This window comes from Hyposmocoma kahamanoa, unplaced genomic scaffold (assembly GCF_003589595.1).
Source record: "Hyposmocoma kahamanoa isolate Upper Pololo Valley unplaced genomic scaffold, ASM358959v1 93, whole genome shotgun sequence".
NCBI lineage: Eukaryota > Metazoa > Arthropoda > Insecta > Lepidoptera > Cosmopterigidae > Hyposmocoma > Hyposmocoma kahamanoa.
In genome coordinates, this window is record NW_020654810.1 from 20,755,711 (window position 1) to 20,768,143 (window position 12,433).

General features: G+C 34.7%; 3 protein-coding genes across 6 annotated transcripts; 1 reads left to right on the top strand and 2 right to left on the bottom strand.

Moving 5' to 3' along the window:
- Positions 1–1,239: 1,239 nt before the first annotated feature.
- On the bottom strand, positions 1,240–6,286 carry LOC113237138 (ubiquitin-conjugating enzyme E2-24 kDa). Of its 4 annotated transcripts, none has more exons than XM_026473433.1 (4): positions 6,122–6,286; positions 4,947–5,282; positions 3,945–4,092; positions 1,240–3,110 (listed from the first exon to the last, which is right to left on the bottom strand). In XM_026473433.1, the coding sequence occupies exons 2-4, from the start codon at positions 5,277–5,279 to the stop codon at positions 3,013–3,015; spliced, it is 579 nt and encodes a 192-aa protein (XP_026329218.1). In that variant the 5' UTR covers positions 5,280–5,282; positions 6,122–6,286; the 3' UTR covers positions 1,240–3,012. The 4 variants fall into 4 exon arrangements, with proteins under 4 accessions (XP_026329218.1, XP_026329219.1, XP_026329220.1 ...); XM_026473434.1 differs by having other exon boundaries at positions 4,947–5,254; positions 6,122–6,284; XM_026473435.1 differs by lacking the exon at positions 6,122–6,286 and adding an exon at positions 5,835–5,908 and having other exon boundaries at positions 4,947–5,254.
- A 651-nt stretch (positions 6,287–6,937) lies between these two features.
- On the top strand, positions 6,938–10,611 carry LOC113237136 (RING-type E3 ubiquitin-protein ligase PPIL2). The gene is made up of 9 exons (XM_026473431.1): positions 6,938–6,969; positions 7,049–7,268; positions 7,869–8,178; positions 8,470–8,594; positions 8,872–9,016; positions 9,280–9,428; positions 9,571–9,722; positions 10,013–10,202; positions 10,330–10,611. The coding sequence occupies exons 1-9, from the start codon at positions 6,938–6,940 to the stop codon at positions 10,561–10,563; spliced, it is 1,557 nt and encodes a 518-aa protein (XP_026329216.1). The 3' UTR covers positions 10,564–10,611.
- A 293-nt stretch (positions 10,612–10,904) lies between these two features.
- Positions 10,905–12,206, bottom strand: LOC113237457 (protein lin-7 homolog C). The gene has a single exon (XM_026473941.1). It carries the CDS (start codon positions 12,113–12,115, stop codon positions 11,519–11,521), a length of 597 nt encoding a protein of 198 aa, XP_026329726.1. The 5' UTR covers positions 12,116–12,206; the 3' UTR covers positions 10,905–11,518.
- Positions 12,207–12,433: the final 227 nt, after the last annotated feature.

The following is a 12,433-nucleotide window of genomic DNA, read 5'->3' on the forward strand; positions in this document are numbered from 1 at the left end:
TATGTCGCAGGCATTTGAACTTCACAGCACCAGTTTCACCAAAATTGAAATCACAAATCGACTATTTGTCTTATCAATTGTAATAATTCCTACAACGGTATCACCATACAGTCCAAACATTCATATACCGCGACATACATACACTCTCCACTAAAAATATTACATAACTAAGATCCTATTATAATAATTACGGTTATGACATACATTACAGTAAAGTACTTACAACTAGTAACTTGTTTACATTCTAGAACGGAATAATAAGGAGTAGTCATATTGGAGCGAAGGCCAGCAGTGCCCACATTTTGGCACGAGCTTAGATCGCAAGGAACTTACAGAAAAAATGTTTTATTACATTTTTGATATGTTTACAAGTCAAGATCAAGTAAACAAAGGCAGTTAGTTCATGTGCGGACGAACATGTTTATGTACACAAGTAGTGAATTTCACGTTGTATTGAAACTCGCATCGAAAATATAGTTTGTAGACATCATGTATACATAGATCATAGAAGCATTTGTCAGAATTTCGTTTCTTTAACAATTAATTTATTTGACAATATATAATTTGCAATATTATAAAGGGTAATCGCCATTGACTTACAATTATATGGACGTCGGGTCCGCGCTAAAAAGTGTCCGCACTTGTAAGGCGCTAAAATCGTATACAGAGCGCGACACTCCGCTTTAGTCTTCATTTGTTCTACTGACAGCGCGATACTGCGATGACATTACAATTTAAATTTCGAATAGGTTGACTTGGGACATTTTTTTCGTGGTTTTTGTATTAGACCCGTCGTCCATTTATTTGTAAGTCAATGGTAATCGCAGTTAAAATGAGCATTTGCGTGGCTTTATCATAAAAATAAATAAATTCACTTTAGACCTGACGTAGACAGCCGTCGACTTTTAAAATTAAACAATATTAACAAACACATTAAGAATTCATAGTTTAACTGTTTTTAATTGCTCAAGTCGTCAAACTAAAATGAAAAAATAACGCTCAATTCATATTGCAGCGGCACAGAATGGTAGCGAATTTTTGTAACGATATTGTACATTGTAGCATAATGAGAATGCTCGAATAATGAGAATAGTCGAGAATTCTCGCGCATTCCGCGGAAGATTTTGGCTCGAATCTAGTTTGTACGTTACACAATTGACTATAACATAAATTGAATATAAATTCAATATCGTTACAAAAATTCGCTTCCATTCCGTTCCGCCGCAATATAAATTGAGCCTAATGGAAAATGAAATAAAATGGTGAATGTTTTAGCGCCCATTTAGAACACATTTCTATACAAATTTATTTTGATAGGTCACAAAATAATGAATAAATCCCTGCCACCTCAAAACATTCGTAAGCCGTATATAAAGGCTTAAGAGGCCTTATATAATGCTAATAACATCTAATAATTGAAAAATAAGACGTTAAAATAAAAAATCCTCTGGTCTAAATTTACTATAAGTTGCCAAGCAAATTTTTATATAGATCCCGATTCCCAGGTTACTTTCAGAAACCCCACATTAAAACCACTACGCTTTGATTTTACTACATCTCCAATTTCCAGCTAAGTCTTGTTTGGTTTCACAGCCCAACAGCTAAAACAACCCCATTAAACAAACTATAATTTCAATATCCTCTAAATATTGTCAGGGCTTGGTTACCTCAAGACAGTCATAGACAGACAGACAGACAGGCGCAAATATGCGCCTATTTGCGCTCACATTGTTTCTCAAATTACGTAAAGACGTGTTTGGTACAGACAGTGTCAAAACAATCCTGTTAGGCTAGTTATGAGAAATTAATAGATATTGCTCGTCATATCTTCTAATCAAAGCATCTAATATACAACAATAAATGACTTACAATCCTGAAATCAAAAACAATTCTACTAGACAATGTAATTTATTCCAAAATTATAATCATAAATAGGTCTCGCACAGTCGCCACATTCTAAATGAGTAACAGTTAGTGAGTGCTTTGAGATCGTCGCAGTTCCGCGGTAAAATTGACTCAATTCACTGATATTATAGCTAAATACACATTCTATAGTAAAATTTTATTTATTTTGTGTTTACACGGTATGATAATGGCAGTTAGATTTTTTCTTTACAATTTTCACGACTCTAGGTACTTTTGAGCCAATCAACAAAAAGTTCACCAGTAATAAAAAGAAAAAGTCTACACGAAGATCACAACAGAAGAAAATCTCTTCAATTTTCGTTCACGGTGGTAGTCAACCAACATAAGTGTTGGTTTATTGTTTGTAATTATGTTTTAAAGATTAATAATAAGCACATGTTAAGATGTAATAAATTCTAGAAAAGAGCTATGAATGCTATGAATCTCAGAACACCGAATTCTAAAGGATCTAAAACTGTATTGAAATCACCTATTTAAAGAGATTATTTCTTACATCTTCACATACCGTAAAACACAGAACTAGAACCATTAACAAAAGTCCATAAATTTGTAACTAACTAAAACTCCCGTCCCCTAAAATAATACATTTCAGACCATTCCAAGCAGTACATTAAATACATCACGATAATTGCAACTAAACATTAATAAGCCGTATAAACTACGTGGGTATTTTGCGACACATGTATTTACATAACTACTGTAAACATAAATTCAATAATACATATTTTGTTATGAACAGCTGCTGTTCCTATAACATTAAACTTTTATGTAAGGTTGATGAAATAGTTTTAACCCCAGAAATAGTAGTGCTAATGCACATTGTCATTGTCATCAATTACAAAGTGGTGAGCAAAAATGTAACCTTATACATTCAACAATGCAAGTGATCAAAACGTAACTTGAATTTAAATTACAGTAGTCTACATTCTTTATACCTAATAGTATTTGTCGCAAAACCCACACAATGGATACCTCGATAATATTGTAAGCTTATATTTACGTGAACAGGATGGATTTTAGAACAAAATGGTACTGAGTATGATACTTTAGGTTGTTCCATATTGGCGGTTTGTGGTGGCAGTGCAATCATGTCGCATAACGCTTGGTCCAGAGGCGTGCGATACGATCATGCTCCTCTCTGTTTTGAAGATACTGCGTTGCAATACTTCCGACAAGTGGATCCGCTGGAAGATACACATGGAGCCCGTAAATTTCGCATTTATGAAACAAATAACGTATGGTTTGCAACAGAGAATGATTTAGGGATATATTTTTATTGCAAACAATCTGGCAAACATTTGCATGGTCCAGTGATTACTGTCCTTCCAATATAATCGTCGAATACAAATTAGTTGACGGCGTAAATGGTTAAAAATGTTCAATATCGTTTGCGTGTTTACCAGATATTGAATTTGGTAAATATATCTAAATATATACAGAATATATTTAATGTGAGTGGATAATACCTTTCTCTTAAATCTCAGAATTACCAAATGTAAAGGGTAAAACTTAAAACAAAATAGGCATTTCGCATTCTAGATTTACAGTCAGTCCTGACTATGGGATCTGCCTTTGCAACGTTTCAGACCCTTTGGTCTGAAACGTTGATTTGTTTTAAAAAAAAGAACATATATACGCGATTTAGATCCAAAAAAATAGTTTCAACTAAATAATAACCCGGATTTCAGATAAGGGTAATATCCACTCTATGTATATTACTTTCTTGAAATTTATTAATATACTTGGTTTTTTTTGCTATTATCTGGTGATTACCCTTCTACCATCCTATTCGTTTTATTTTACAATGGATAGGCAGGCCATAAATCTGGTATAGAACACAGGAACAGCGAAAAAATATCAAGTGCTAAAAAAGAAATCCACATAATAATTAAATAGATATTAAAATTAATGAATGTCCATCATTTATAATTAAAATAGATTCTGTTTGATACAGACTCTGAACAGATAACTGTGAATAAAACCAAACAATGACAAACAACTTTTTGGAAAATACTTACCAGGATTGCAGTCAGTCAACAAGGAACATATTGATAGGAGGACCTTGGATATTGTCAGCGCTGGAGACCAGTTGTCTTTGAGTATATCTAGACATATCACACCCTGGCTGTTGATGTTACAGTGGTATATCCTAGTTCGGAATGTTACCTGCAATACAATTTTTTTGATGTTTCTCTTTTCAATTCTCTTTTTTCACTGTTATTTTTAAAGCCCTATATACAATCTTAAATGTTCCCACTAGGGCTATTCTCACAATGATACCTGTTGAACTCGACCAAATAAACTCGACACTAAGGGTCAAGTCACACTGAAAGAACAGCGATCGAAGGAGCATTTAGGCGCAAAGTATTACCTAACATTTTGAGTCTTCTAAGAAAAAAGTTCTAATTGATTTGAAGTGATAGAATGTATAGTGTGGCAATGCGACCAGCCGCAAGGTGGCACGGGACTTGTATAGAAATACAAAGAGGCACTATGTTAGTTCCTATAGCCACTGTGCGCCTCTGCTCTTTCAGTGTAACTTGACTCTAAGAGTTTAGCATAGCACTGCTATAGTACATGGGTTTCTAGTTCTAGTTGCTATGCTAAAGTCATAATGTGGCATGTCACTATCACAAGCAACACAGTGGGGGAACTTCTTTTTTGTTTCAAACTGCCTCGGTGGTGGAACGGTTACCATCCTGGACTGCCATGTAGAGGTCCTGAATTCGATTCCCAAGCTGAGAGAATTTTCTTTATGGTCTACATTTATTTCTCTTGTGAGTTTAGGTGTAATTTGCGACTGTCTACCTATGTGTGGGTCCATGGCCCACTCGTTACAAGATTTCACTAGTTTCTTTAGTACGGGGCTATGAGTGTGTGCATAGTAGATTTGCATTCTTTGTTGATGATGATGATACTTTGAATAAAGTAAAAATGTGTTCATGAAATTTTGATTTAATATAGATAGTTAAAAGAGTAAGCAGGTTTTTATTTCATTTAAAATTCAATGGTAGAATTACCTTAGGAGGTTTGAATGGATATTCTGGTGAAAAGTGGATGTCAAGGAAGAATACGCCTCCTTCATAAACTGAACCAGGTGGTCCTAGAATAGTCGACACCCACTCGTAGAGGTTGTCTCCTTTAGGGCCTGCACTACAATTGGGAGGAGGGTCTAATGTAATCTCTGCTAGTTCCTTCTGAATCCTCTTAGCCGATGTACCCAGTGCTTTTGACATTTTTGGGTTTGGTTTATTTTCCTTTGCTTCTGGTTTGTTGTCAACAGCTGCGCCGGTGGATCCCCCGCCGCCGCGACCACGTCCCGTACCCCCTGACGAACCAGATGCACCGGACATTATCTAAAAGCACCAAACAACTCATTCCGCTACACAAAAAGCAAGTGTTAAAAAGCTAGTTAGCTCACGTGACAATGATGAATGAGGTTTCACTTGGTTAAATATGATTTTGCATGCCTATAAACACAATGTAGCCCCAAATTATGCCCCTGTTACACGAATTACAACCTCCCAAAAGTATCATGTCCAAAAATAAATATGATTGTTACCTTAGCGTGAAATGTGTGAGCAAACAAACTAAAAGTGCATTGACATGACTGAAATCAATACATGTCACCGAGGTAGCTTAATTGTGAATGATTTGCACATCATGAGGTTGACAATGAACCGAAAATCAGACGATTTCGATAATGTATGACTAAGAAAACAAAATATACTTTTTTTACAGCAAAAACACAAGACCATTAGAACAAAGACTTCACGAGACATTCTATGCACGACTACAAGAGACACCGCACGCTCAAATAAAACATCACAACAGCTCTACAAATGTCTGCTAGGGAGAATAATCAAAAAACTGTGACTAAATGTAAGGGAATAAAGATTTATTTGTACCTTACGAATAACAGTCGGCCATCTTGTGGGCTGGCGTTATACGATAATTTACAATTTTTTTTTCATTCACCAACCATCTGAACGCAAACACCTTTTCACGAGACACAACAAAGAGAACAACGGGAAGTTTATCCACAACTTAATAGACCCCTGGTTTATGATATAATTATGGATGAACCTCCGCATCAGATGCTCCTCACTGGAAAGCGCAAAGGCACCCTGTTACTTTCCCGTGGATTGAAATCACCACTACACCTTGTGATGATATTATTACTATGTAAAGGTACCTTGTAGGAAATGCGAGTATTTTTCAGTGAGCCGGTAGAATTCAGAGCTTCAATCCACTACCACATTTTCTCAATTTGTTCATCGCCCTCACCAACACAAACAACCAACCACTAGCTAGAACTCACGGAATGCACACAGGCTCAACGGGAAAGTATGTAATTTTAATATTCGATATGCCACTCAACAAGTACTTTATTACTTAGAATTATGAAATTACTGTTTACTTAGAGAAGCCTAAAGGAAAAAAGTGTTATTTTCTACATAAAATTAACGAAATTCACGATACATGCACAACCGCTATCCGACATGTTTTAAAAAAACAATTTGTATATTGCCAATAACAACTGTTCTGGTTACTACTAAAAAATGTCAGCAACAAAATAATAATTTAAATCATTGTTTTATTATGATTAGATCAACTGCGTTTCAGACTATTTTTTAAAACATTGAATCATAGGCATTGAATCACATGATATAATATACAAATTACATTTACTCCAAAGTTTTCCTAAATAGATTGTAAAAAGGTAAAATTGGAAACTGAAAAAGGGCAGTGATGATGTTTTGACAAATGAATTAAGACAAGTATTTTGGCATGGTAATGGTGAGAATTTGAAAATGAAAAGAGATAGTTGCTTAAATTAATTGATTATTGAGTACTTTCTATCATATTAGATTGCTCTTTAGAAATTTAATAATCGCGTCCTACGAATGTATTGCATTTTGTGATTATCTTGTTGCTTGCATTTTCTCAGTTAATTCTATTTTACCAAGCGTGAATTTCTTCTAAGTATTAGTAATACATCTTCAGCACAATGGGTAAACGTCAGCATCAAAAGGATAAAATGTGAGTAGATTCTTTTCTGCAAACCCTCAAAGCGTCTCTCGTATTGTATTGTAATACATGAAAAATTTACTTGTTTTAGGTACTTGACGTACACAGAATGGACCACTCTGTATGGAGGTAAAAGATCAGGTACTGCAGTGGAAGAAGACACGACTTTCAAACGATTGCCATACGACCACTGTTGTTTGTGTCTACAGCCATTTGACGACCCTTATTGCGATGCTGATGGCAATATCTTTGAGTTACAGGCTATTATTCAGTTTGTAAAGAAGTTTAAAGTCAACCCTGTCACTGGGAAAGTAAGTAAAAACCAAATATTATTTAAAAAGAAAACAATTATCTGAAAGCAGATATGTATGAAACTATTTTACTATACCTTTTTAGTTAGCGACCTAGTACCATGCTAAATCTATGCCTAGTACTGAGAAAACGCAGCCTCACATGATTGGTCAGAGATAAACTACTAAAGCCGCATTCATAATGGCAAACTAATTATTATTATAGTTGGCTCTTGCATCAGGGCACTTCGCATGCATGTTGCTTTCTCTATTTGCTACTCATCTACAGTTTTGACTTTCTTGAAAAGAGTATTTTTTTATTAGACCTTTATGCACTAGCCCTTACGATTTTAACACTTGTTAATGCCAAATTGCCCTTACACCTGTATCTTATGTCCTTATTATTTTTATATAGTAGTGTGAACTAACTAACAAACAAAAACTAACACTAACTTGAATATAGTGTATTGCATGTGGAAGAGGTGAAATATATTTATCAGGATTGCAGCAAGTTTGTGCCTGTAATATCTTCCTACTTCAACAAGAAACAGTTGTAATAATAATGCAATGGGTAAAGTTTTTATTTTGATAATTACCTCTATTAGGCATTATTTGTTCCAGAAACTTGATGTGAAATCCTTAACGAAACTGAATTTTTTTAAAAATGCAGAAGAAAACTATCACTGTCCGGTTCTTTTCAAGCCATTCACGAAGAATTCCTTCATTGTGGCAATTAAAACCAGTGGCAATGTGTATTCATATGAAGCTGTTGAACAACTCAATATTAAAGGAAAAAATTGGAAGGATTTGGTCAATGATACCCCGTTTGCTAGATCTGATATCATTACAATACAGGATCCTCAAAACTTAGACAAATTTAATATTTCGCTTTTTCACCATATTAAGAATAATTTACGAGTTGAAACTGAGGGTAAGTAATTAAAGGTTGCCTATTTTCATTATGTAAGTTGTGAATAATATTTGCATGCAGAAAGGCATAAACAACTTCTTGAATTTATTCAGTCATCTGTACAACATTGTCACCTCTATTCTGAGGAATATAATTTGTTTCCTAATAAATTTTTTATGGCTTTCAACACCCAGTAAAATAAGTTTATATATTAATCTTGTTATGAAAAGTATGCATTACAGAATAGTGGAAAAATTGACAGTGAAAATATGCCTTGTAATCAAACTCATCTACAGTTTGGAATGTTTACAGAGGAAATAGCATTAAGGAAGGACCCTCACGCAAGGCTTAAGACAGTGTCAAATGAGACAAGGGATATCTTACAAGAGCTAGAGAGAGAGTACAAAGCTCCTGAGGTCAAGGAAACTAAGAAAGAGGTACTGGGATGGTAGTAAGCTGTATAGAGTTTATGAAAGTTATCAAAATTGCCTGATGAAGCTAAGGAAATAGGAATGGGGTTTATTTTATGTTATTTTGTTTAAAGTTAATATTATTGAAAGTTACAACAATATAAGAGGGTCCAAACATTTAATAACAAAAGGAGTATCAAAATTCTTAATAGTTAATATAATAAATATTCTGGCACTCCTAAATTCATCAACTTATAAATTAATGTTCTGTTGATAATGTTGATTATTATCATTATACTGCCAGAAAGCAGACAAATTTAATGCAGCGCACTACTCTACGGGTATGGTGGCAGCGGGTTTCACGTCAACTGCAATGGCGCCCGAGACTGTACACGAGGCTGCCATTGTCTGTGAAGATGATGTTGTCTACGACAGAGTTAAAAAGAAAGGTTTCATATTATTCCTCTTATTAAAAGTTGTTGAGAATCAAAAGTGGTCATGAGATCTACTTGCACCAGACAGCTCAGAAAGGTCAGGTGTGTTATTCAATTTGTAATGTCTGTGTCATTGGAGATCTTTTGAATAAATTTACAACCAAGGACCACTATAATACAAAATAATAATGGAACATTGTGAAATTTTTTGAATTGATGCTCTTTGTTAAGTGGACATACAAAACCGTGAATAAATACCATTATAATTTTATTGCCAGGTTACGTGCGACTGTTAACCAATGTGGGTCCGCTGAATTTAGAATTATACTGTGACGCCACTCCAAAAACATGTCATAACTTCATCAAACTATGCAATCAAGGTTACTACAATGGGACCAAATTCCATAGATCTATTAGAAATTTTATGGTAAATATTTTTATTTGGTATTAACATCTAAATAAGGATGAACTTAGCTAAGAAATCTTATAATTCCAATTCTACGTCACTAGTAAGTGACAATGAATATTTATAAAAAGGATGTGCTTTAAGAAATTTTGTTTATTTTTAGATACAAGGTGGTGATCCAACAGGCACTGGACTGGGTGGAGAGTCGATATGGAAGAAGCCATTTGAGGATGAAGTGAGACCTAACCTTCACCACACTGGACGAGGCGTACTGGCCATGGCAAATTCGGGGCCTAACACTAATGGGTCACAATTGTAAGTTATTTATAAATGTCTAATGTACTTTAACCTTTTTACATTGTATGTTTATAAAACTTTAGACACAACTGTGGCTGTGGATTGTATAAGTATTCTATCAGTTACATTCTGTAAAATACCACAGATCAAAAGAATGACAGTTTGTATAATATCTTAAAGTGCGACTGATCAAATTATCCTATCATGAAACTAAACATTGCTCAACTGACACATTTGGTTTCAAAAAATATATATTTGAAACTTTTTAAAAATCACATTAGGAAAACGAGACATTATTCACTTTCCAGTTACATAACATTCCGTTCCTGTAAACAACTAGACGGCAAACACACGATTTTTGGCAAGCTAGTTGGCGGTATGGACACTCTTACCACAATGGAGCAAATTGAAGTGGACAACAAGGATCGGCCCATACATGACATTGTTATTGAAGTTGCTCAAGTGTTTGTTGACCCTTATGCTGAAGCTGAAGAACTGGTAATCAATATTTTAGATTGTTTACATCCTAATGTAGTCTACATTGAGAAACACACGAATTTGATTTTTAATTTACTAAATTTCTGGTAATTTAGTTAAATGTAGACCATTACAAATTTATTTGCAGTTGACAAAAGAAAGAGCAGAAGAATTAAAAAGACAAGCGGAGGAAAATGGACCAGGTGTTAAGCCTAAGAAAGCAACAAAACAACCACTAAAAGTGTTCAGAGAAGGAGTAGGGAAGTACCTTAATCTCCAAGTTGCTAGCACTAGTGGCAAATCTACCAAAAATGAAGAAGTTCCAGCTAAGAAACCTAGGAAGGGCAAAAACTTTGATTTTGGCAATTTTGATTCCTGGTAGAAATATATTCTTATCGTGTGTCTATGGACCCTTTGTTGTTGAGTCACCTTTCAGCATCCATTATAGAAGAAACATTAGTTCAGCTACAAGTTGACAAGTATGTTGGAAAAATGTAGAGGCCCTAACTGATATATCATGTGCTAATTTATGGGTGGATACCACTTGTCATTCACATACCAATAAGAAACACTATATCAGCATATAGTGTGGATGCAGTGGTCACATGGCATTGTGATGATAAGTGGCATCATATCCTCATATGATAAAATGTAAATAAAAGTAATTAATATGTATATTGATTTTTATTTCTTGTAATTGCAACTTTTTTAAGGTGCTTTATGCTAATAAGATTTAAACCGAAATAAAATATAAATTTGCTCTAAGTGTAACAATCAAGATAATTATTAACCCAAGTGTGGTGCAATCATAATTCTAAAGAATAGTGCTTCTTAGCTACATTGACATACAGTGCAGCTTTTCTTAAAATTAATGTTATAATTCCTATTTCTCTAAAGTAGTCATTCCACTATCAACAATAATACTTAAAGTTATAAAATATGTATAACTCAACCAATCAACTAATATAGGCACTTAATTATCTAATTTCACTAAATTATAGAGGTGTAAAACTAGTGTTGAGACCTTTTCAAATTGAAGAATTAAGAACAGTGATATTTTAATGGTTTTGCAACTTTCAACATTGGCACCAATTATTAAACATAAGTGAAGATGCCTATATTTTTAATTTGGTTAACATATTCTCGGTGCATAATTTTTCATACATTCACGAGATCAAAATACTGAATAACTCTTCACATAACTTGAAATAATTAATTTTCTCCTCTTCAACTTCTTGAGCATTATTTCTAAGGATTTGTTAATATTACTGAAGATCTCTCATAATGCAATATATTTTTCCTACAACAAACAAATTAGAATACACACAACATAAATTTTAATTGTAATTTTGACGCCGCCGGCCCGTTCGCTGCTTATCAAACCGCATTTCCATTTCCTCTAGAACCTTGGGGGTGTAACGCACTACCAATTTTACAGATCCAACAGCCTGCTTTAATAATTCCACGGCCTTTTCATGGTTCTCGCCTTCAACTGACACTCCATTGACAGATAGTAACTGATCTCCTCTTTTTAGTCCTCCGTGGCGGTCAGCTACGCCGCCAGGGATGATACGAGAGATATAAATGGGGGAGTTCTGTTCTTTACCACCCATAACATTGAAACCCAGACCTTCTTCTGTCTTTGGAAGCTCTACAACGCGAGGATGAGCATGCCCTTCGGCAGCCGCGAACGCTGCCACAGTTGCTTTCGCTGTAGCCGACGCGCGTATGTCCGCCGAACCTTGTATATCAACCGTTTCGTACACATGTTCGTAAACTTCACGTACAGCGTTCAGGAAATCGCTTTGTAACACCTTTTGTAAAGCTGCAAGCTTTGTAGCAGGCACTTCACCACTTTGTTGCAATTTCTCAAGCAATTCGATAGCTCTTTTTATGTCCTTCGCCAAAGTTAACTGTTCTCCGGAACTAGTCATGACGTTTTAACAACTTTTATTGGGTTTTCGCAAAAAATTGAAGAAAAAAGGGCGTTCTAAACACACGACAGTAATCGAGGACAGGAGAGGTGAGGTGAATCAATACAGCAAGTGACACAAAAGTGACAGCAAGTAGTATGCGTTCAAAACTTAGATATTATTAAGATTAAAAACTTACTTAGGAAAGAAAAAAATAAAGGAATAAATAAAATAAATAATAAATAGTCTAAGGTTCAAAAAGTGCAATTCAAGTGTCAGAACCCTGTCTGCGTGGATATTTCGCTGTCTTTTATACAGTAGGAACGGTGCGAGTGCGAC